Here is a 25070-nt window from a genome sequence, read left to right on the forward strand (position 1 = left end):
CCCACTGCCTCCCCCAACGTTGTCAAGTCACTATGGAGACCTCCCCACACCTCAAACTTTTACACGGTAAAAAACAACAGCAGATGTGTCCTCTCTCTGGTGCAGAAAACTGGCAAGGGCTGGGGATCAGAGGTGTGTAATCCAGGTAAGTCACCTGGCAAAGGTGACACTCTATGGCTGGCTGGTTAGCTCAGTTGGTTAGAGCACAGCCTTATAACACAAAGGTCACAGGTTCGGATCCCTGTACCAGCCAGCCACCAAAAAAAAAAAAAAGATTAAAAGTGACACTCTATGAACCTCAGATGAGGACTTCTTGTGTGCCCTAAGTTTAGGCCTAAATTTCATCCACATGCCTGAGAACACCTGTAAACCCACCGACAATGAAGAACAAATTACACAACCGTGGGCATAATACCCACAAGACCACAGATTCAAGGGGCTGGCCAGTTAGCTCACTCGGAAGTGTGTGGCGCTTCCAACACCAAGGTCAAGGTTGGGATCCTCTTACTGGCCAGCTGCACCCCCCCCCCCAAATCAAATTGAAAACAGTTGTCACAAGAAGGTTCTATCTGAATGTTACGGTTTTAGAGTCCATCAGCCACTAATAAGAAGGTAAAAAAGTGTATACTCTAGGATTTGAGATGGGCCTTCCCCTCTTTGTGGGTCATTACTCAGCACAGAAGGGATGGGTGCCACCTTTAGATTTAGACCTGAACTTGCTTTGGGTTAGACTCTCCCCTATCCTCCTCCTCCCTTGGGAAAGATGACTGAGGGCGAAGAACACACAAATGGCCCAGTCCATGCTCAGCGGAACTGAAAGGCAGCATTCATCCCAGAAGACCATCAAGACCACCTGGCAGAGATGTGGACAGGGCCTCCTGGAGGGCAGCCTGTTGGGAACAATCTGGCCCTTTCCTTGCAGCCAGTTCTTCTGATACCTGCCCTGCCCCAAGAGCCAGAAGGGAATGACCTGCTCCAGACCACAGCAAGGAGCTCAAGTCCTTGGTAAAAAACTGCTGCAGACTTGTTCCCATTCCTTACACAGCAGATGGTAGGCAAATCGTCAATCATCAGATCAAAATACTTGTTTCAAACATCAGAAATACATGTGAAAATCCTATGATTTTTTTTCTCCCAATAGACTACTAAGTCCAGCCAATAAATGGCTTCTAGTAGAGATTTAGTAGCTAGAGTCCAACAAAACTAAATAAACCAAAGGAAGAACCCTTTTCTAAAACTACAATCTTTTAGGACAGGGGTCAGCAAACCATGGTCCATGGGCCAAATCTAGCCCACTGCCTATGAAGAAATTTTTTTACAGATGAACATTTGCAATTTTTTCATGGGAAAGACTAACTTTGAATCTCAATTAAGCAAAATGTTATCCCCCTAAAAAAAAGGACTCCGTTCTTCACGTTAGTAGGCCAGTAACATTACTAAAAATACTGTATTTTATTTTGAATTTCACCAACAAAAATTCTATGGAAATTTGTTTTGTTATATAAGTACTTACATAATATCCTTGATTTTTGCCTCTTGACCTGCAAAGCCTAAATATTTACTAATTTTGGCCCTTTGTAGAAAAGTTTGCCAACCCCTGCTTTAGGATGTCACTTGGAATCCTAAAACATCTAAAAGATTACATTCTGTCCCTAAATTAATATGCCAAGAGGAAGAAGAGCACAGCCTGTTAAATATTAACGCACACTTTTTTATTATATTAAAATCAGGCAATGGTCTGACAATAAAAAGGCTGCTTATGGAATACTGTTATGTTAAACTTTACTTACAGGATGTTAAATCCTTAGAACTAATGTTTTCCCCAGAAAAAGATTAATGGAAACATCAATTGCTTTTCAGACTTGATAGTTGCTGCTTCAGAAGGTAGTTTTACACAAATACTAAGTTTAAAAAAAAAACTTTAGAACACAATGAATTGCTTTTATTTCGGTATGCATCCACATTTCAGCATTTAGTGGTCCTGAACAGAAAGTGGAAAAACGCAGCAATATGCCAGGAAGTCAAGCCCGCCAGTTTCGGGGATCTGTTGTGCACAACAAGTTCTTTCTTAATCCCTGCTGAGGATTGTGAGAAGCAGCAGCACCAAAACCAAAGTATGCACCGAATTCAAGGTTCCTTTTGTTCCAGTTGTCAAATTTCAAACTAGACCCAAATGGATTGCAAGGATGACCAAATGAGTCCTGTTCCAACCTTCTTCAATTTTTACAAGCAAAAGCAATTATAGGAAAAAAAAAAAAAAATTCAGCGGGATCATGTGTGCTTACAATTGTCTTCATGTGGCCTTTCTGCAAGTTTAACCAAGAAGGACTCTGACAGCTGGCAGGTCTGAGTAACCCTGGTGACTGTTCTTTTCACCTTATCAAAACCTGAGCTAAAAAACGCATCAGCTGAGGATGACAGCAGAGGGTGGCAGGGCTGAGGAGCCAATATTCATTTCCCAGGCTGGTGGAGAGTGAACAAATGTGGTTACAAAACTAAAGGAGGGAGGTCAGAGACTCTTTCCAACATTATCTGATGGCTTCTGGCCAAAGAAAAGTGTCCTGGAAAGTGGTGATGGTGCAAAAAGGGACTTGAGGAGGAGGAAGGAAAAAGCAGCACCCCTCGATAAAGGTAGGGGAGAGACGATATGGGGAAAGCCCTGAATTCCTCACCAAAGGCCAATTTCAGAGGGGAGCAGAGGGGTTACAATCTATGCTTCGGCCAAGGGTGGGAGTAAGGGAGAGGGGGGAACAGGATGATGGCTTGGAAGGGGAATTATTTAAGACTTAAAAAAAGAAACCAGGGGTGCAGCCAAAGCAACCCCCACACCCAGCAGTAGTCCCACAGGCTGCGACCTGAAACCTTCACATCTATTCTAACGAGCCACCCCAAGCTGGAGGGCTGTTGCAGGGAGGGCAGGAGGTGGGGGAAAGGGATGAGGGAGAAGGCAGAGACCCCAGGCCATGTAATCAGCAGCAAGGTGATGTGTGATGTGTCTTTTCACAGTTGAGTTAGATGTGCCCCACCAGGTATGGTGGGAAGCAATTTAAATATATTTTCTTGATCCCAGAAGTTCAACTACATGGACAGTGGTTACACTTGACAGGATGATTTGTTATAGCACAACTCATATATTTCAAATGGACAAAAAATTAGTATCATTTACAGTATCTTAAGATAAATTGCCTTTGAATGGGAACTTCCTTTCCAGTACTTTGAGGTCTACAAGATGTATCTAGAAAATTTACTACTGTGGAAAATGAAGACTGCTTAAATCGAATGGGGGGAAGGGGAAGGGCCTCTGGTTTTTCTTTTTGATTAATTGCTGTAACACTGTCCTTCAGGTGGCTGAGGGAGTTTCATATTTTCTTTAGACATCATTAGGCGCCGAAGCTCTTGCAGGACAACTTTGATGCTATATGAATTCTGCCATTTTGCTAGCACTGATATGGCTCTTGGGTCCACCTACAAAAAGGCAAAAAAAAAAAAACCCAAATTACTCTCAGACTCTCAAGCAAAATAGCTGTACGCTGGGGTTAAGCTACAGCACAAACTCAAGTAAAAACACTGATCATGCTGGTCAGCAAATGATACCCAACATGCAAAACACCTGCCTGCATGATTCCCTCCATCCAGTCAGTCTGTTTTTCTTGTTGTGTGTTCCAAACTCTATTTGGCAGAAAGAAACTGACAGACACTTGGCAAGACTCAACCCAGCTCAACTTGGCTCTACAACAATGACCTGCTCCTGGGCCAGCTGCTGCCATGACCAGGGCCTGTCTTTTCTTAACTCTACACCTAGCTGCTGGTAGATGATAAAGACGTGCAGGACAAAGGTAGTGGGGTGGCCCAGACCCGTGCTCTAGTACAAGGGATGCCACAGAGCCAGTCTCTCAGGTTAATGCAGCATTTCCCAAAAGAAACCTCCCAAAGTATGGGTTGAGTTCTGGGTTTAGGACTTTAGGTGGAATTTAAATACAACATTAAATACTGAACATACAGTAACAGGCTCATCTCTTAAAATTTCTTTCAAATCTTCTGACTATCTCAAAGACAAAGGCTTGGTGTGATGTTAACACGTTTAATGCTCCTTTACACTTGCTGATCTCCCCTTTGAATGAGAGCAGGCCTCAAAGGCTCAAAGCCTTTTGCGAGCAACATATGGAGTAAGAATTCCATTTATAGTAGTAAAAGCAAGTTTAAAAACCAAGACCATTGAAGGAAAAAATATTATGTACCAGTTGTTCACAAATAAGGCCCAAGAGGCAGTAAAAGTGTGGCCCTGGACAAGATCTTCCACCTCTGTGCCTCAGTTTCCTCATCTCTACCTCATGGAGGTATCATGAGGACTGAATGAGCTCCTATCTCAAAGTGGCCAGCACAGAACTGGCCTAGAGTAAGTGCTCTACGAGTGATACTTAAATACAATTGGGAAACAGGTCCCACCCCAAATCTGTGCATGTATACACTGTGATATATTTTATCATCAAATAACCAAGGAACATAAGAAATTGGGCCCAATCCAAACACCCCTGATGTTAACAAAGCAAGTTTCAACCCCGAGGAATAAGTAGGGATAGAAAAAACAACTTACCACTCCATTAGAACTATTAACTCCATTCATATTAATTTTTGTTACAAATCTTACAAAGGGGGGTGCTTCTGGGTATTTAGGTCCACATTCTATTTTAAGGCTGTATATTCGGTTTTCATAAATTGTCTGGGAAAAAAGGGTACAGAGATGTCAGTTAATTACAAAGAATTGAAAAAGGTAGAACCTGTGAAACTGCATTTACTCCTGACTGTAGAACTGGTGCTTCTGCTTCCAGCACACAGAGTCTACTTGTGATGTGCCAAGTCAGCAGTAACCAGTTCCTGCACTAGTTTATATAAATTCTGAGCCTTAAGGGAATAAAAAGACAGACATTTAAGCTAACATCATTGAAGTTTTAAGTTAGTATTATTAAGCCCAATCAGAGGGACCTGTTTTTATAGTAATTTCTCTACTTTGCAGACCTGTCCTACTCTCTGGGAAATGGTGTTGTAGAGGCATTCTTTATTCTAGGAAGCCACACTGCACGTCCACTCACACCAGGGTCATCAGCCAATGTATTAAATACTACTGTCTGTGTGCAAAGCACAAACAGGTCACCGTTTTTGAGAATTTCAAAATGAAGCACGGTGGGTGGTGGCAGCAGTGCAGACACAGAGCTGCTTTCCCCTTCTCCATCACTCTGGGGTTGGGCACTGCATGAAGGATCTCAACTGGTATGTTCCATCGCTCCTTGTGAGCTTTTACTTTTTTTGGTAGTCATAATGACATGAGAAACGAATGGCATTTACTGGTTGAGATAGGGGATCAGGGATGCCAGGCCAGCATAGGAAAAAATAGTTCTTAAAATGCCAATTGGTGCCCGTGTTGAGAAACTCTTTTCAGCATTTCTCAAGTCCAATTCCCCATGCCAATGACTTTTACATTGTAACATCCACCTGATAAGCAGCAAAACGTGCGGCTGTCACCAGGCTGTTTCTTCTGCCTGGAGTGCCCTGCCCCCACCTGAATAACCACAAATCCTTGAAGACCCAGTTCAATCACCACCTAGTTCCTGTCTGTCCTATATGAAGTCACACCATTATCACTTATGAGTCTGAAGACTACACTGAAGGGTGACATCTCCCCATTAGAGTAGCCACCCTCCTATGGGTTCCCCTCTCAGGGATCAGTGCCTTTTCCTCACTAAAGGAGTCTCCGGCAGCACAAATAATTGCTCCTGTGTAAACAGCGACATCTAGTGGTCTCTGGGGGGAATAATCACAGAGGACGTGATTAAAACCCTTGAAAACAATGTCTTAACAGTGGCTTGTCCCTGATAAAAAGCTAGAATACCCCACATCCATCCACTTTCCTCCACTACCGTCACGTCATCTGAACTACCCCAAATCTCTGCTTTTTCTCTGACTCCCCTGCAGTCTGCTCTCCACACAGCAGCCCAACTGACATTTAAAACTGGAGGAAGCTGTCTCTGCTGGCTTAGCCCCTCCAGTGGTTTCCTAGTGACCTGAGGAGGAAGCCCAAGTTCCCACTGATCCGTGCACCCCTGGCCTTCTCTCTTTTTATTCTTCTCCCTCCCTGCCAAAACCCTCTGGCCTCCTTATTCTTCTTTGAACATGCCAAGTTCTCTCTACCTTGGGGCTCCTACACCAGCTGCTCCCCCTCTCCAAAGTCCTCCTGATCCCCCACCTGAAGACTGGCACTCCATCACGTGTGAGACTTCCTCACTAAACACAGAACAAGGAGGGCAGGGGCCTCAATATGGCTCTCAACCAAACTGGTACTCAAATGCTTGTTGAATGAATGAATGTTGCTCTTCACACTTTTATAAAATGAACACCTCATTGCAATTAAGGTGTTTTCTCAAAGAAAAAAAATTCCCTCAGTAAACAGAACAAGAGATTTATGGAAAATATTATAAAATATCTATCCTCAGCACCTAGCACAGTATCCATCAACAACTACATACTCAATAATATTAGATTTTATTAGGTTATTATCTAGTAAATTAGATTCTAATACTTATTAGATTACCCAATAAGTATTAGAATTTGAATGGATCCCAAATTCACCTGAATGTGTCCAGCATTCATGCTCCACGGTTTTTGTCACATAATTCAAAGATGGAATTTCTTATATAAAAAAGTCTCTTTTAGGGCCGGCCCGGTGGTTATCATTCTCCTGACCCTGGCAATATGAATGTAAATGCCTTTGGTTTTCAACCTCCAACAGTGAGGTTCTCTAAACTTTTCTTAATTTTCTCCAGTTCTCTCCATCCTGCTATTGGAGTCATTTATGTTTATACTTGGTCATGTCAATCCGCTAGTTAAAATTCCCCAATGGTTCCTCTCAAGCTCTAATCTAGAGCAGCAATTGTCTATTAAGAATACAAATCAGGGCCGGCCCGGTGGCGCACTGCTACAGTGCGCCGCTTGGGAGTGCGGTGCCGCTCCCGCCGAGGGTTCGGATCCCACATACAGACCGGTTCCCGCTCACTGGCTGAGTGAGGTGTGGGAGCAACACTGAGGGTTGCGATCCCGTTGCCGGTCCCAGTCTGGTACGGGCGCGACACTGAGGGTTGCGATCTGTTGCCGGACACGAAAAAAAAAGACAAAAAGGAAAAAAAAAAAAAGTCTCTTTTAGGGGGCATGGGCTTGTGGTAATCACAAAGTCTTTAAAAATCTTTAATTACACATTTTGGAGCCTCTGATGTACCAATTTAAGCATCTGCCAGAATGTTTTGTGGTTTATCAGTGCTGGTAAGAATTCATTGATCATTCTATTACAGTGTTAAAATGTCTAGGAAGGTGGGCAGCTCAGTAACAGGATTCTGACTATTACATAGATTAAATCTTAATATCAGTCTTGACACTATGAAGTCAAATTTAAAAACACCCGTGCTATTACTAATTTCTTAAAAGGAAAAAAAAGGGGAAAAAAAGGAAAAAAAAATGAACTGTCCAATTTCTGACCACTGATGTTCAACTGGCAATTTCACTGGCAGGAAAAAATGACTCAAATCAAGTGATCATAGAGACACCTGAAGGGTCATTAAAAAACCCTAAGCAAGACTTTCATTCACAGAAAACAGTGTTTCTGGTTTTCTTCTTTTATTTTGTTCACGAGTGCTTCAGAGACCTGCTAAAAAGGTTTCAGTAAAGAAAGGAAAAGTGCCTGAAGGAGAACTGCTGGAACATTCCATGTATGTGAGGAACACTATTCTTAAGATTCATTATTTGATCCCAAAACAAACACTTTCCACTTTGTTGATATGGCTTAAGCTTCGTAGGGCAATTTGGCAGTGCCTATCAAAATGTAAAACAGGCATGCTCAGACTGGCAAGTCCATTTCTAGGAATTTCCTGCAGATGAACTCAATTGTGCACAAAAATGTGAAGCACTGTCTGCAATAGCAAAAATAACTGTGAGCAACCTAAATGTCCACCTGCAAAGGACTCACTAAATAAATATGGCATATTCAATAATTGGTTACTTTGCAGCTTTTTCAAAGGCTAAGGCTCAGACATGCTCAGACAGACAGACAGACACAGACACAGACAGACACAGACAGACACACACACACACACACACACACACACACAGACTGGTGAGATACAGCACTTGGTAAAGACAGGAAGTAGCAGAATATGTACAACTGTAAAAGCAGGCATACACCTTCCTCCAACTCTGGGTATATGTGCATGAACACAGGCTATTTCATCCATTAGGTACTATAGGCCCAGAGCCTAGAAGTTACAAACTTTTCACGGGCCTAAAAATGTATGCGTGAGATAACCACAGTCTAATCATAAAAAACAAAAAACAAAAAAAACCCAGACAAGTTCCAATAGAGAACCATTTTATAAAATACTGTACTTCTCAAAATTGTCAAGAGCATCAAAAACAAGAAAAACCTTAGAAACTCATAGCCACGAGGAACCTGAGATATGATGTCTAAATGTAATGTGGTATCTTGGATGGGATTCTGGAATAAAAAACAGACATAAGATAAAAACTATGAATACCTGAATAAAGTAAATTGTTAACAACAGGGGAAATAGAGGTGGGAAATGCTATATGGGGAACTTTCTGTACTACCTTTGCAACGTTTCTGTAACTCTAAAAGTATTATAAAATATCTTTTAAAAATGTATGAGCTGTAAGAAAAGTAATAAGGTACTGGCTACAAAGATATGTGAAGAAAATCACAAAATCTAAATGTATAAAAAGGAAACATTAAGTCAACTAGTCAACAGTACTCAATTCAAATCTTATGTAGTTATATATAAATTACATGTAACGTACAACGTGGGGATGTGCAATGTTAGAATGAAGGATGAGTCCTCTAAAAAGCAAGATCTTTAGAGCCTAAGGATCTCAATGGCTTAGGAGGCAGACATGTAGGTAAGTGCACAAAAAGAGTATAAAAGGAGACACACCAAACTGTCAGTCATAATTATACTGGAAAGGAGTGGGTACATGGCAGTTAGGGATAAATCAGGAAAAAAGACACTACACTAGGTATTGTAACACAGAATTTAAGGGCCGGCCCATGGCTCACTCGGGAGAGTGTGGTGCTGATAACACCAAGGCCATGGGTTTGGATCCCATATAGGGATGGCCAGTTAGCTCACTGGCTGAGCGTGGTGCTAAAAACGCCAAGTCAAGGGTTAAGATCCCCTTACCAGTCATCTTTAAAAAAAAAAAAAAAAAAAGAGTTTAATATAGGGAATTGATTAAACAGGAGTCAGTGGACTGAAAAAGCAAAAAGGGAACCTAAGCTAACACAGAGGTAATAACCACAGGAAGCAGGGTGGTGACCCTTAAGGCTGGGGGAACAAAGGGAATAAACCGGATTTTATCAAACTTGGAGGCTAAGGAAGAGGTTCCAAGAGTTGAACTCAGACCTCTGAGGAGGGGTCAGTGCCTGGTTGCTGCTGGTACCTCCTAGGGACGGGGGGGGCACAATGAGGCTGATTCTGCCAATGTCCAAAAAAGCTGGAGGCTGGAAGCCATTGCTGATGCCAGGATGAAGAGCTGCCACCGGAGTGGCGCAGACAGAACAACAGGCAAACAGGATGGAGTGCATCCCTTCTCCTTTCCTCCTGCTTTTCAGGCCCTACTGTGTCCTTGACTGGAGGAACCTTAACAGGAAGCCAGCCGACGACGGAAAATTGTAGTTTGCAGAGTCCCAGCCCCAGTGTACAAAGCAGACCAGGGAAAGGTGGGCTTGGAGCTTACTAACCAGCACCTGCACACACCCTTCTGTGCAGTGACAAGGGACAGTTATCCTTTGTGGAGAGACTCTTCCTCTTCCTACCATGAATGGAATCCCCTGAGTAAGCCACAGGACCCATCTCTGGGCAATATTAATTATTCATTTCTCTAATTAAGTCCTAGTGCCACCCAAACATTCTACAACCGAAAGACTATACATTGTCAAATTAACCAAACGATCCCAATATAAAGCGAAAAGGAGAAAGGAAGCACTCCTTCCTACTTGCTTGCTGTTCCTATCAGCATCACCCTGGCATGAAGCCTGCATCTTAGCAGCAAGAGCTGGTTCTGGGCTCTAGCATTTTTGAGCACTCCTCCAACCAGCCTTGCCTGTGCCTCACAGGTACCAGCTGCAGCAGAGGGCACCTCTCCTCCATGTGCTAGGTTCTGAGAGCCTTAGTTTCCTCCCCTGGGCTTCCAGCTGCAGGGGTGATTACTGTTTTCTACAGTATTATCTTTGTGTTCCCGCAGTGTACCTTTTTTGCTTTTTCAGTCCAACACCTATTTGATCAATTCCTATATTAAATTATTTCTGTTGAAATACCTAGTATGGGGTATATATCCAAAGGAAATGAAATCAGTATCTCAAAGCAACATCTGCACTTCCATGCTCACTGCAGCATCAGTCACAATAGCCAAGATATGGAACCAACCTAATATGGAACCAACCTAAGTGTCTGTTGATGGATGAATGGATAAAGAAAATATGATATATATACACACACAACAGAATAGTATTCAGCCATAAATAAGAAAGAAATCCTGCCATTCATGAGAACACAGATGAACCTAGAGGGACATTATACTAAGTGAAACAGCCAGGCACGGAAAGACAAATACTGCACGATCTCACTTATATGTGGAATTTAAAAGTGGAATTCAGAGTAGAATGGTGGCTGCCAGGAGCTGTGGTGTGGGAGTAATGGGGAGACGTTGAACAAAGGGCACAAACTTTTAGTTATAAGATGAATAAGTTCTGGGCATCTAATGTACAGCATGGTAAATGACACTGGATTGTTCACTTGAAATTTGCAAAGAGAGTAGATCTTAAGTGTCCTCACCACAGACAGAGAGACACACATAAACATACACAGTAACTGTGTGTGGTGATGATGTGTTGACTAATTTGATTGTGGTAATCACTACACAATATATACATATATCAAACCATCATGTTGTACACCTTGAATATATATAATTTTTATTTGTCAGTAATACCTCAATAAAGCTGGGGAAAAAAAGAAATACCTGGTATCTCTTCTTGACTGACACAAAGAGTTGGGGGGGAACTAAGTTAACTTCATACTCTATGTACTTTGTATTGTTGAAAAACTTTTATGAGAATATTCATATATCAGTCATATAACTGAAAACTTTTTATTTTTATTTATTTATTTATTCATTCATTCATTCATTCATTCATTCATTCATTTATTTATTTATTTTCTTAAAAGATGACTGGTAAGGGGATCTTAACCCTCGACTTGGTGTTGTCAGCACCACGCTCAGCCAGTGAGCGAACCGGCCATCCCTATATGGGATCCGAACCCGTGGCCTTGGTGTTATCAGCACCGCACTCTCCCGAGTGAGCCATGGGCCGGCCCAACTGAAAACTTTTTAAAAAGAGGTCAATATGCACTGATACAGAAAGATATCCACCCTCTGTTAAGTGAGAAAAATGAAGGTGCAAAACATGCATAGCAAGGTCTCATTTTTCTTTTCTTTTTTTTTTTTTTTTCTACTTTTTCCTCAGAAAATCTATAGGTTTTTCTGTTGATAAATTGACATCCGGGTTAGGTTTCTTTTTTTTTTTTTTGTCGTTTTCCGTGTCCGGCAACGGATCGCAACCCTCAGTGTTGCCCCCGAACCGGACCGGGGACTGGCAACGGGATTGCAACCCTCGGCGTTGCTCCCGCGCCTCGCTCAGCCAGTGAGCGGGAACCGGTCTGCATGTGGGATCCGAACCCTCGGGCGGGAGCGCCGCCACGCTTCCCAAGCGGCGCACTTACCCAGTGCGCCACCGGGCCGGCCCGTGGGTCTCATTTTTCTTAAAAAAGAATATGCACTTATGTTTGTGTACCCACACAAAAGCAGGTATAAACACACCACACCCCAACTTACCAGTTTTCATTCTGTGGGGAGCATAGTGAACTGGGGAAAGGATCACTTTCCTCTTACTTCATAACTCCTGTAATTATGTTTTGTTCTTTTTAAGCATGGGTACAGTACTTTTGGGTATGTCCACCCAGGCTCTAAAACACACATAAAAACACTACCTTGGAGAACCCAAGATGCATAACAGCTTCTCAACCAGGGTGACTTCTGCCCCCCTGCCAGGTAGAGGGGGAGCATTATCTGGAGAGATTTATGGTTGTCACAACTGGGGCAGGGGTTACTACTGGCATCTAGTGAGTGGGGGCCAGGAATGCTGCTAAACATTCTATAATTCACAAGACAGCACCCCCACAACAAAGAAAGATCCAGCCCAATACTTCAATCATGTTGAGGCTGAGAAACCCTGCTCTATAACCTGACTATTTTTAGCACTTCTGTGGTCAGAGTAGAAATACTGCATGTGTAATGCTGTGGACAGTCAGACATTTGCCAGAAATCTGCAAGGAATACTTGAGTAGGAGGCTTTGCTTTGGGGTTCAAAGGACTTGTTTTTCTTTAAAAAAAAGAAGGAGGGGCGGGGGGAGGTATTCAAATAGCTAACACACATATGATTAAAACACATCCAAGACTGGCAGATTAGCTCAGTTGGTTAGACTGCAGTGTTATAACCCCAAGGTCAAGGGTTCAGATCCCCTTATTGGCCAGCTGCAAAACAAAAAACAAAAACTTATGAACATACTCAAAGAGCACAAAAGAGTATATGGTAAAAACTAAGTTTCCCTTCCATCCTGGTCCCAGACAGCCAACTCCCTTCTGAAAAAGGTAACCAGTGTCACCAGCCTCTCTGATGTTCTTCAAAGGTATTCTGAGCACAAAGAAGCACAAGTGTACGTATGACCTCCTCTTCTCCCCCAACCCCAAATGGCAGCATACCCTGTATACACTTTGTAACTCACTTTTTTCACTTAAATATCATGGAGATCATTCTATTTTAGCACACATAAATCTGTCTCATTATTTTCAACAGCTAAACAGTACATAATATCGTCTATTGAAAGACACTGAAGTTATTTCCAATATTTTGCTACTATTGACAATGCCGTAGGAAATAATTTCATATATTTTCTATGGGCAATACATTAAAAAACAAAACAAAACAAAACAAAAAACTGGAGAGTAAGTTCCTAGCAGAACTGCTGGATCATATAGTATATGACTTCTAAATTTTGAAGGAAGATTTTCTTTTGAGGGAAACAACACAATAAGGAGATGAGTTGTTACTCAAGTGCTCTATTTAGATGCTTTACTAATTATATTGATATTCTAGTTGCACAGCATATATCTTGTATGCTAATCACAAAACAGATTGGTCACAGGAAGCATCTAGAAGCAGATAGCTCCTTTCTGACATTGTTTTTAACCTTGGGGAACCAGGGTACTCAAAACTATAGGGGTAAAAAGACACACAATAACAAGAGTTGGTGAGGATGTGGAGAAACTGGAACCCTCATGCATTGCTACTAGGAATGTAAAATGGTACAGCCACTTTGGAAAACAGTTTGGCAGTTCCTTGAAATGCTAAACATAGAATCACCATATGACCCAGCAATTCTACTCCTAGATGTACAGCCAAGAGAACTGAAAATATATATGTCCACACAAAAACCTCTAAAAAAATGTTCCTAGCAGCATTAACTCCTAAATCCAAAAGGTGAAACAATCCATATTTATGGTATATCCATACAATGAATTATTATTCAACCATAAAAAAATGAAGTACTTATAGATACTATAACATGGATGAACCCTGAAAAAATTAAACTAAGTAATGGAAGTTATAAAGTAGATAAGTGATTGTCAAGGATGAGAAGTGGGGGGTGGGAAGCAAAATGGGGAGTAACTGCCAATGAGTATGGGGTTTCTTTCTGAGGTGATGAAAATGTCCTGAAATTAGTGATGGTTACAAATCTCTGGATATAAATATTATAAAAATGACTGAACTGTACACTTTGAAAGGGTGAATTCTATGTTATATAAATTATATCTCGATAAAGCTATTATTAAAAGCAAATGTTTGGTGGGCCGGCCTGTGGCTCACTCAGTAGAGTGCGGTGCTGATAACACCAAGGCCGCGGGTTCGGATCCTATATAGGGATGGCCGGTTTGCTCACTGGCTGAGCGTGGTGCTGACAACACCAAGCCAAGGGTTGAGATCCCCTTACCGGTCATCTTTATAAAAAATAAAAAAAATAAAAATAAATAAATAAATAAATAAATAAAAGCAAATGTTTGGAAAGCACCTGGCATACTGTAGCTACTCATTAAAACTGAGCCCCCTCTGGAAAGAGATAAACTGGAATTCAGGGTAGCCCAAGCTGTTGGAGGTGGAATAGAATATTTTCAACAAAACTTACTGATTCACTGTTTGGGTTTCTTTTTTTTTTTTTTTAAGTGTATAATTCAGTGGTATTTAGTGTATTCACAAGGTTGCACATTGGTTCATTCTTAATTTGTTAGAACCTGTAAATTGGTAAGTTAATTAACAATATACTGAATAACTATCCCATCCTGAGTCATCTCCAGGTACTCTAGAGATCAAGAAGGAGGGAAGAATAATTCTCATCCTCAAGAAACCCAAACCATCTTTAGGAAGAGAAGAAATGCAGTGAAGAAGCCATCAGCATAGAGCAAAGAAAATTATCTCTATGGAGAAGTTAGATTTCTAGATTGGGTTTTCTCCAGTATTTAATCTGATTTTCATAGGAAAAAAAGGGTCAAGAAGTGAGTAAAAATAGATTGAATGTATACAAAAAACCCCACAAAACTACAGGGTCAGAAAAATGACTCCAGAAGCAACGTTAAATGGCAAAGCCAGTCATTCGCCATGAGCGTCGATGACCGTCTGAGATGAACATTAGAGTGTCCTAACACTTAATGAGGCACTCTTCCTTGTTTCAGTCAGGTCCATACCCTACATGTCTTTTTATTCCCATAGTGCTAGTGCGAAGCCTTGCACACAATCAAAAGAATGAATGAATATCATCATCCTTAAGCACAAGCAGACATAGGACAGGCCCTGCCACATTCAGTTAGAATCTCCTACTGCTTGTCTGAAACCAATGGTCACATTATGGCAATCTACTTCTTGAATCCTACATCAATTTACCACTTAACACTCTGGGTAATTCTATAATGGTAACAAAGGAAAACTCAAAATATAAACAAGAGGAAGATAATGTGTCTATGAGGTTAAAAGCATAGGCTCTGTAGTCAGACAGACCTTGTTTGGGAGTTATCAGCTGTATGACTTTGGCCAAGGGACGTCACTCCTCTGAGTGTGTTTCCTCGTCTGTAAAATGGAATGCAATTACATAATAGGAGCACCTAACAATGGGATCTGGCGAGAATTAAAAAAAACACTTCTTGAGGGTTCATTATGTACCCTCAAAAAAAAGTTAGCTGGCATTATGAAGATTGGGAACTCTCACAGATCATGAACCTCTAAAAGTCATTTTTCCCGTCCCCATTGTCTTGGTCTTCCTTGCAAAGGCTTCTGGACCTAACAGTGCCTGACAGGCTGGCAACAAATCTTTGCTGAATGGCCCTATGAATTAGGATACAGATACACGGCAGACCTGGGAAACTGAATAAAAACTACAACTGTGAAGGCTTTCCCAAGTTCATTTGGAGACCAACATCAGGTACGTGGGCTATAACTGGAGCCTGGTTACTTGATAAGCCTAAGAGTTTGTTCCAAACTACATGTGAGGGTGCAATGACCTCAAACCTCCTGTCTACACTGTCACGTAAATTCACACTATGAGTCTGAACAGGTTTCTGCTTACCATTTAGAGGGATTAAACAGCATCAGAGGAGGTTCAAATATATAAACTGAAACTGGTCAAAAAAGAATAGCCACATTTCAGAAAAATATACCATTGGTGAGCTTTTTTCCATGATAAAGCTAATATTTTTTTAAAAGGAGGCACAGTGATTTAAGACATTGACATTTATAGCCGTAGCTCGACGCTTACTCTTGGAGGCCCAATTATCATCCCTGTCCATCTTGTAAGTGTCATGTCTTCGTCATCTTCTAGACCCCAGCTAACTGTGCCATCTCCTACTCCTTTCTGGCCTTCTTCGAGTTCTTCCAACAGTCGGAAATTGCGAGGGACTTTTACTCCTAAAATAAATGGAAAGAAATTCAAGATACTAGCAACTCCAGGGGAACTTGTAAGCCTAGAGCTAGCTGCTCATTATCACTGATTGGGAGTAAAGAAGCTAACATGCAAAAAACTGCTGAAAATTGTCACACCTCAAACTTGCCACTTACAACCAGAGGGAAGGGGCACATGGTTCTGTGACAGATGAAGTGACCAGGGCTAGATCATCACACTCAGAGAGACACCCCACCCCCACCCCTTTGACAAACTTCATAAAGGCTTTACATGTCTACATGTTGAGTGCTTTGGGTCCACTAGTGTGAGATGAAACCACCAAAATCAAGTGCTAACGAAAGTGCCTTGGAAGAGAAGAGGTTATTTTCTTTTTGTTCTTATCACACATTTCTGAGGCTAAGGGTATGCTCATTTGCTGGAATGTCTCCTAAACAACCTTAGCAGGAATAGTTGCCATGGATATATTAAACAGGAACAGTGTCTTCTTAATCTACTAAGAGTCAGCTGAAGGTGCCAAGCATAAAATTTTAAATTATTTTTCAATGATTTAAGCCACAGTTTCTCTCCTAACTTGTGAAAAAGCTAAAAAAAAGGGCAGCTGGTTTGTTTTAAAAAATCCCAATGCCGGCAAGCAGCTCACAAAAACAACACACAAACATATCTCACAGGTTCAAACCACAGTACCTGAGTTCAGGCTGAGGCTTGAGCCATTTCTAGGTGTCTTCCAGAACAGAGCCTAGGTACTGGGGCCAGACAGGGGAGAGGCTGTGGAAGAGCAGGAAGACTGACTTCCTTCCCGTGCTTGGGCACAGAGCATCTCTCCTAGAGTTGCTCTCCCAACCCATCCAGCCTGCCTCTCTTCCCTCCCCATTTTTCCTGACATTTGCACTATTTTCTCTGGGAAGAAACTCAGGATCCAGACAAGTGATGAGCTCTCTTGGCCTTGTCTACTGAGCCTCTAACTCACCAGAATCTCAGAGGCAAGTGGACTTACCACATGACTGTGAAGAGAGGACCACTGGAGGGACCCAAGACTGTGGGATATGTTCCCAGAATATATCAGTATTTCCCAAAGTGTAGGACACATGCCATTATTAATTCAATTGGAATAAATATTTGAGCACCTTCTATATGTCAAGTACTTTTCTAGGCACTGGAAACAAGCAGTGAACAAAACAAAAATGCCTGCCCTTATGAAGCTTACATTCTACTGTGAGACATATAATCAACAAAATAAATATATAAATTATACAGTATAACAGATTGTAGTTGTTCTGGAGCAGGGAGTAATGGGGTGGAGGTGCTACAATTTTAAATAGAGTTATCAAGGAAAGCATTCCTGCATCAGGTGTCATGACTAAAGGTGAGGGAGCATGACCTGTGGATGGCTGAGGGGAAAGTCTTTGAGGCAGAGGGAACAGCAAGTGCAAAGGCCCTGAGGTAGGAACTTGCTTAGAGTGTCAAAGAATAGCAAGGATGCCAATTTAGCTTAAAATCCCATGTGAGAAAGATGAGAGAGCAGTAGGAGATTAAGGACTCTAACTGTTACTGAGTGATGATCTGACTTGTTTTTAACAGGATCCCCCTGACTGCTGTGTAAAGGATAAAGTGAAGGGAGCAAGGGCAGAAGCAGCTAGGAGGCTACTGCAATAATTCTGGCAAAAGATACTACTAGCTTTGACTAGGGTGACAGCAGTGAAGGTGGTAAGAAGTGGCATGATTCTAGGTATTTTGGAGGTCTGGGATGACAAGATTTGCTGTCAGGTTGCCTGTGAAGTGTGAAAGAGGAGTCAACTATAGCTCCCAGGTTTTCTGTCTGAGAAACCAGAAGAAGAGCTGTTAGTGGGACATTAGATGACTGTGTGTGGTATGTGATCAAGCACTTCATTTTACTGTTAGGTACTTAAGAATAACTTATTTAGGGCAAGTAATATTATATAACTTCCAATTTACAATAATGGTAAAGTTTCCTTTTAAAATAAATGTAAGTTGGGGCTGGCCCATGGCTCACTTGGAGGAGTGTGGTGCTGATAACACCAAGGCCATGGGTTCGGATCCCTATATAGGGATGGCCAGTTAGCTCACTTGGGAGAGTGTGGTGCTGACAACACCAAGTCAAGGGTTAAGATACCCTTACTGGTCATCTTTAAAAAAAAAATAAATAAATAAAAAATAAAATAAATGTAAGCAAAAGAATCAGCTGACTCAAGAAAAATATTAAATAATGGTACACAAGGTACTTGAAAAGAAACAGCAAAAACCTTAACACATACTTTAATTGTTTAGTGGTTTCCTTAAAGAGGAGGAAATCTGGACACAGAAAAAGACACCAGAGATGCGTGCTACAGAGGAAAGACCATATAAGGACACAGTGAGAAGGTGGCCACCTGCAAGCCAAGGGGAAATGCCTCAGAAGAAACCAAACCTGCTGACACCTTGATCTTGGACTTCTAGTCTCCAGAGTTGTGAGAAATAAGTTTAGTTACCCAGTCCGTGGTATTTTGTTATGCCATCTGTATGGTTAAGTGACATCTTAAGAAGCTTAAGAAAGTTGGAAAGGATATATAGACCAAGATGTTAACAGTTGTTATCTCTGGGTGACGGAATTATGGATGATTTTCCTCCCTTTTCTATATTTCCTGATTTTTTTTTTTAAACCATGACCCCATGTTATTTGCATGACAAAACAAAATAACTTAGGAACTACACCAACTGCACTTTAGGCAAGGTCCTACCTCAGGCCCTTTGCACTTCCTATTTCCTCTGTCTAGAGGACTCTTCCCTCCTATATCCGTAAGCCATGCTCCCTCACCTTCTTCAGGGCTTCAGTTATATGACACCTGATCTCAATAAGGATCTAGGATTCTCCGAGTGGGAACTCAGTGGCATCCCCTAAGTGACTGACTATAAGTGGTTTGTATTTTTTAATGTTCCTAAAACTTGGTCAGACTGTAGAATGAATAACGGCAAAGTACAACAGCTTCCATAGTCAAGCTCTTCATTACTAAATGGAAGTTGCACATGTGACCTCTATTTTGAGTTGCTCTTTTTGGCAAGGCAAGAAATGTGTTGCTTGTGTCAGGTATTTAAAAGTCAGGCTGGACTATTTCTAGTAGGACTACTCCTCTGTAAACTTCAGCAAAAAACATCCTATGACTGAAATGTTTTCATCTAACAATCAGATCTAATTAGGAAACCTAACATCCAAATATCACAAGCTCATTGCTAGTAGTTTCAAAACAGATAGTAAATTCAAATTATATTTTTCTGATGCTTAACTTTTACTTGTTAAGTAGGGCAACAGAATATATTAGTTATTAATACTACACTTCCAAAAGACATTTCTATTGGATTAGATATTCAATTACTTAAAAGCAAGTGTACAAAGCCCACATACACAATTGAACTGGAGAAATAAGGAGGTCAGTTCAATTTATTTTAGGTTAGTATTTGGAACAAAACTGAAAGCCATAGAGGACAAAGTCAGCTTTTTGTTGTTACTGCAATACTGGCATTATAAGACTATTCAATTTTGATTCAAGTTGTAGAGCAGGTACCAGAACCAGTTTAACAAATGAAAAACATTGGATTGGCCAATGTCTATTAGGCAGTCTAGAAATATTCCAAGTAGGAGTTAGAATATACACATAAATATCAGAATAACTATACTATATACCAAATAATTACAATAAGCATTTATTCCATTTGAACAGCAGTTCTCAATTTTTTTTGGTCTCAAAACCCCTTTACACACTTAAAAATTACTGAAGTCCTCAAAGAGCCTTTGTTTATGAGGATCATAGCAACTGATATTTGCCGAATTACAAATTAAAACTGAGAAAAAAAATTTTTTTTGTAGTACAGGGATCTGAACTCTTGACCTTGGTGTTACAAGATTGCACTCTAATCAACTGAGCTAACTGGCAGATCCTTAAAACTGAGAAATCTAAAAAAATCTGTTAATTCATTTAAAACTAATCACAACAACCATTATGTGTTAAGGTAAATAATATATCTTATAAAACAGCTACATTTTCTAGAGAACAAAAGAAAATTAGAAGAATGGAATGGCTTTGCAAATTTTTTTGTCTGGCTTAAGCTTAAAAAAACAGGGACCATGAAGAACTGAGGTGAGCTGGAGAACACATGCCCTACCTAAAGGGGACAGTCACTCCTCTGCTCTGGCCAAATGTCTGTGGTCAGATTCTGCTGATGGAATACCACTTTGCAATATCTAGGGTCACTTAATTGCTCTAAAAAATCCCTTTGAGCCCTACCATCCTACGGTTAGCTCACAGAGTATTTTAAACCCTTTCTTTTGTTAGAGCGGTTAACTAATAGATTGACAAAAGTTGTGCTAATTTGGCACCAGGCAGTTAACCTTTATTTAGCTAAATCTTTGAAGAATTTAAGTCTGCAAACTAGAAAGCTCCTGAAGTAGACTGTTAATTTTTAATTATTTTTTTCTAAGCCATAAACTTTTTCACTCAAAAATTGATTAAAAGCAATAGTAACAGCTAGCAGAAATCAGGAATTAGAAAAATTTACAAATTATGGAGTGATTCATTTATTCTTTCCTGATATTTAAACAGAAATGGTTAATTACCACCCAGTTAGCTGGTATACTGAACACTACTGTGCTAAGAACATAAAATTCTTGGTAAGGGACCATTCTGGGCTAATCATGTTCAATGTGTGTAAAACTGGACTCACTCCACACTTTTCTTTTGGTGCCTAGCTAGTACAGGGATCGAACCCTGGACCTTGGTGCTACTAGCACCCTGCTCTAACCAAATGAGCAAACTGGCCAGCCCTCAGTCCACATTTATAAGCAAAAAAAAATCTATACACTTTAGGACTGCAATTTTAAAAAGTTTGCTAGGCTTTTCACCAGCTTGTCAAAATTTCCCTACACATAAATTATCAGTAACATAAATGCACACACAGCTCCTTTCAGTGTGACAATTATCCAACACTTATCCAGCACTTTTCTAGCAATATAGGGGCTACGAAAGAAAACAGGTGCCTCCGTATTAAAGTATAAAGTCTCAGTGTGGAAACAAGACATACACACACAATGTTCAATGAAACAAAACAGTATCAAAATGTATGAGAGAAATATAATTTACTATAGGACAGTGTTACTTAACCTTTGACGGCTCACAGTCCCCTCTGGTATTTGATGAAAACTGAAGAGATTGGGGCTATGTTACTAAGACGATAGGACTTTGGGTATCAGTGGGGAGCTGCAGAAGGCTGTGAACAGGACAAGAGATAAGGCAAACACAAATCTCCCAGGTAATAATATTCAGGATAGGGTAGAATGATAAGAGGCCAGCTTAGGGATGTGCTACTACTAATGACTCAGGATATAAAGCCAACAGCATTTACTTAGAGCAAATACTGTGACAGAACATCTGTTATCAAACTTCTTATAGGCCTAGATGATGGGAAGCAGAAGGAATGTTCAGAGATTTATGGTAACACGTTTATTTGTGTGACTGTGGTGGTAGTTTTTTTGCTTTACAATGTGACAAAAAAAAAAAAAAAAACTGGCCTATACACAGTAGGCTTCAGATAAATATTTGTTAAAAAATTTAAAAATTGAGCAAAAAGTATAAAAAGGTCTGCAAACTCCATTTTATAAAAAAAAACCCACTAAAGTCAACCCATGCTTCCTGTATGTGTATATTCACATCAGTGATCTTTGGAGGCCTCAGACAGAGTCATAAATGTAAGGATACCTGGTTTGCTACTCTATTTTTAAAAGGCAGGTGAGAGTAATGGCTATGGTATCTCCCACAAAAAACAATCAGAATATACTTTGGAGAAAATTCTATAATCTTTCAGCAGGGGATTAAGAGCATAGACCTGGGATCAAGTTCTGGCTCTACAACTTTCCAGCAATCTAGGTGTGTGCCTGGGTATGTTACCTTGAGCCCCACCCAGCAAAGCAGGGATCACAATACTCCTGCCGCTACAGATAGCAAGGGAGAATAAATGAGGTAAGACCTGCAAAGTACTTTGTGTAATATCTGGCACGCAGTAAGCTCACAACAAAATCACCTCCGTCAGCACATTGTATTATCCATCATGAAGTAAAAAACAAAACCCCTCACTTGACCCCATATCCTCTTCTAACTACCATCTCATTTCTTTGTTCATTATGAGCAAAAAACAGACTCCTCGTCTGCGACTCTTCACTTCATTTGCACCTATCCCAATCAGGCTTTTCCACCTCATCACTCATGTCAAGGGCACCAAGCAGCACCCTCTAAATCCCACAGCCAAATCCTGTGGCCAATTCTCAGCCGCACCCCAAGTTACTGGAGATCTGGGCAGCAACTGATGGCTCCTCCTCCTTTAACTCTTTTTTTTTTGTTTTGTTTTAAAGATGACCGGTAAGGGGATCTTAACCCTTGACTTGGTGTTGTCAGCACCACACTCACCCAGTGAGCAAACCGGCCATCCCTATATGGGATCCGAACCCGTGGCCTTGGTGTTATCAGCACCGCACTCTCCACAGTGAGCCACAGGCCGGCCCCTCTCCTTTAACTCTTGCTTGGCCTAACCTCAGGTTCTCTTCCCCCCTCTGTCTGCTCAGCCTCACCTCCAGACCTCCAGACTGGCTGTCGAGGCTCAGGGAACAGTCCACCGACCTCTGCTTTTCCAGACCTTCTTGATTCCCCTGATCATACCCAAGCTAAGGCTCCAAGTAAGCAGATGACTCCTCAATTTATATTCCCAACTAACTTTCTCCTAGACATCTCCATTTAGATTCCTGATAGGCCTCTCACTGTTAAAACACTTCCAAAACAGAACTCCCTTGCATTCCTCCTCAAAAAACAAAAACTACTGAATCCTCATCTCAGTGTACAGCACAAGTGTGGCTCTGGCCAAAAGTCTTACAGTCACCATAAGAAATCTCCCTCCCCCCAACCTCCCCCCAAAAGAGAAATCTCTCTTTTACACTCCACATCCAACCCATTTCCAAAATCTATCCCAAATCTGGTCATTTTCACCATCGCCAGTGTGATCACTGTAGTCCATGCCATCTCAGCTTCTTAACTAGCTTTTTAGTCCACTTGGCTCTTCCTACAGTCTATTCTCCACAATAATCCCTTTAAAGGTAAACAAGGTGCCATCACTTACAAACTCCTTACCTGGCCTATGGAATCCCACTTGCTACACCAACATCATTTCCTGCCACTCTTTCCCTTGCTCCCTTACCTTCCTTTAGCCATACCAGACCTTTCAGTTTCTGAGAGGAGAGCTTACTTTCTGCCCTTGCACTCACTATTCTCTCACCCTGGAATTCTGTCCCAGAGCTATGAATGGCTGACTGGTTCCTAAAGTCTTATTTCCCATTCCCTTACTTGCTTTATTTTTCTTCATAGCACTCTTTGCCACTTGACATTTTAAATATATTCATTTCTACTTTATTGGTTGTTTACTGATGGTCTCTCCTATCTGAACACAAGCTCCATGACAGTAAAACTTCATGTGTTTTGTTCACTGCTGAATCTCCAATGCCTCAAAGAGTGCTTTGCCCTCTAGGGTATGAATTCAAATGCTTGTTGAATGAATGGATGGATGGATAGGGATATTATTTCAGAATAATAATCCTCAGTGTCACAAAACTCTAACTCAGGTTTATTTCTGAAAATACAATAGGGAAAACATTCACAGCACTGTTAAAAGAGAGTCTAATATTACAAAGATTATTGAAGGGCCTTACTATGAGCTCTTTTATTTTAAATAGCCCCCCAAAAGTTACATGTTAAATTCTAAATATAATGATCTTAAGAACTACAAATCTTAATTAGAAGCCAGGCAGTCTGCAGAGGCCCTCTCAGATACCTTTACCCCTACACAAGGTCTATGCTGTAATTTTTTTTTTTTTTTTTTAAAAGATGACCGGTAAGGGGATTTTAACCCTTGACTTGGTGTTGTCAGCACCACGCTCACCCAGTGAGCGAACTGGCCATCCCTATGTGGGATCCAAACCCGGGGCCTTGGTGTTATCAGCACCGCACTCTCCCGAGTGAGCCACGGGCCGGCCCCCTATGCTGTAATTTTTCTTTTCTTTCTTTTTTACTGTTTGACTCACTCTCTAAGTGTCTCAAGTCAGAGCTGTGACTCATTCAATCATGCCTCCCCAGAGTATGGTATGTTGCCTGGCATATAATGGTACTCAATAAATGTTTCCTGGTTGAAAATGACAGTATCTCTTCCTTTCCTACTGTTAACTCTAATGTGGTCTACTATAGCCAAAATACTGGACACTGATATCCTATAATTATCTAAGTTTTTTAAATTTTGAGATAATTAAAACTTGATTACTGGTTTTATTTTTTAATGAAGTGTGAATGAGAATTTCAGGGCAACTTATATATTTTTTTAAATGAGGGAAAACTGGTTTTTTTAATCCAAACTACACAAATGAAAGGATTCTTCACTATAAAATGAACTTTGTTTTATAAAATATGTAGGAAAGCAGGTTACTAATATTCCAAACCATTATAAACTGCACATAAAGCTAATACACCAATATTTTTGACAAAGCAAAACAGCATTTTAACTCCCAATGGCCTAACCATACCCTAGTTCTAAAACTTCAGGGGCTTCTTCAGAGACATAAGTTCAAATATTGGTGGAGTTCAGAGATACTGCAGACCTTATGGACATATCAGTCACAAGTGAAGACCTCATCCTATCTCAAATGATGGTGTGTAAGATCAAAATTATGACACATTGGGCCGGCCCGGTGGCGCACTGGATAAGTGCGCCGCTTGGGAAGCGCGGCGGCGCTCCCGCCCGAGGGTTCGGATCCCACATACAGACCGGTTCCCGCTCACTGGCTGAGCGAGGCGCGGGGGCAGCACCGAGGGTTGCGATCCCGTTGCCGGTCCCCGGCCCGGTACGGGGGCAACACTGAGGGGGGCGATC

At 41.1% G+C, this 25070-nt stretch overlaps 1 protein-coding gene across 2 annotated transcripts in view; it reads right to left on the minus strand.

Moving 5' to 3' along the window:
* Nucleotides 1-1690: 1690 nt before the first annotated feature.
* The window catches only part of UBE2V1 (ubiquitin-conjugating enzyme E2 variant 1), a 31666-nt gene continuing 8286 nt past the window's right edge, over nucleotides 1691-25070 (minus strand). For both annotated transcript variants that reach the window (XM_008571848.1, XM_008571849.1), the window contains exons 2-4: nucleotides 15978-16126; nucleotides 4595-4720; nucleotides 1691-3465 (exon numbers count right to left, since the gene is read on the minus strand). In XM_008571848.1, coding sequence (XP_008570070.1) covers nucleotides 3319-3465; nucleotides 4595-4720; nucleotides 15978-16126 — 422 coding nt within the window. In that variant the 3' untranslated portion in view covers nucleotides 1691-3318. The remainder of the gene's footprint in view (nucleotides 3466-4594; nucleotides 4721-15977; nucleotides 16127-25070) is intronic.

This window comes from Galeopterus variegatus, unplaced genomic scaffold, assembly GCF_000696425.1.
Source record: "Galeopterus variegatus unplaced genomic scaffold, G_variegatus-3.0.2 Scaffold729, whole genome shotgun sequence".
NCBI classification, from domain to species: Eukaryota; Metazoa; Chordata; class Mammalia; order Dermoptera; family Cynocephalidae; genus Galeopterus; species Galeopterus variegatus.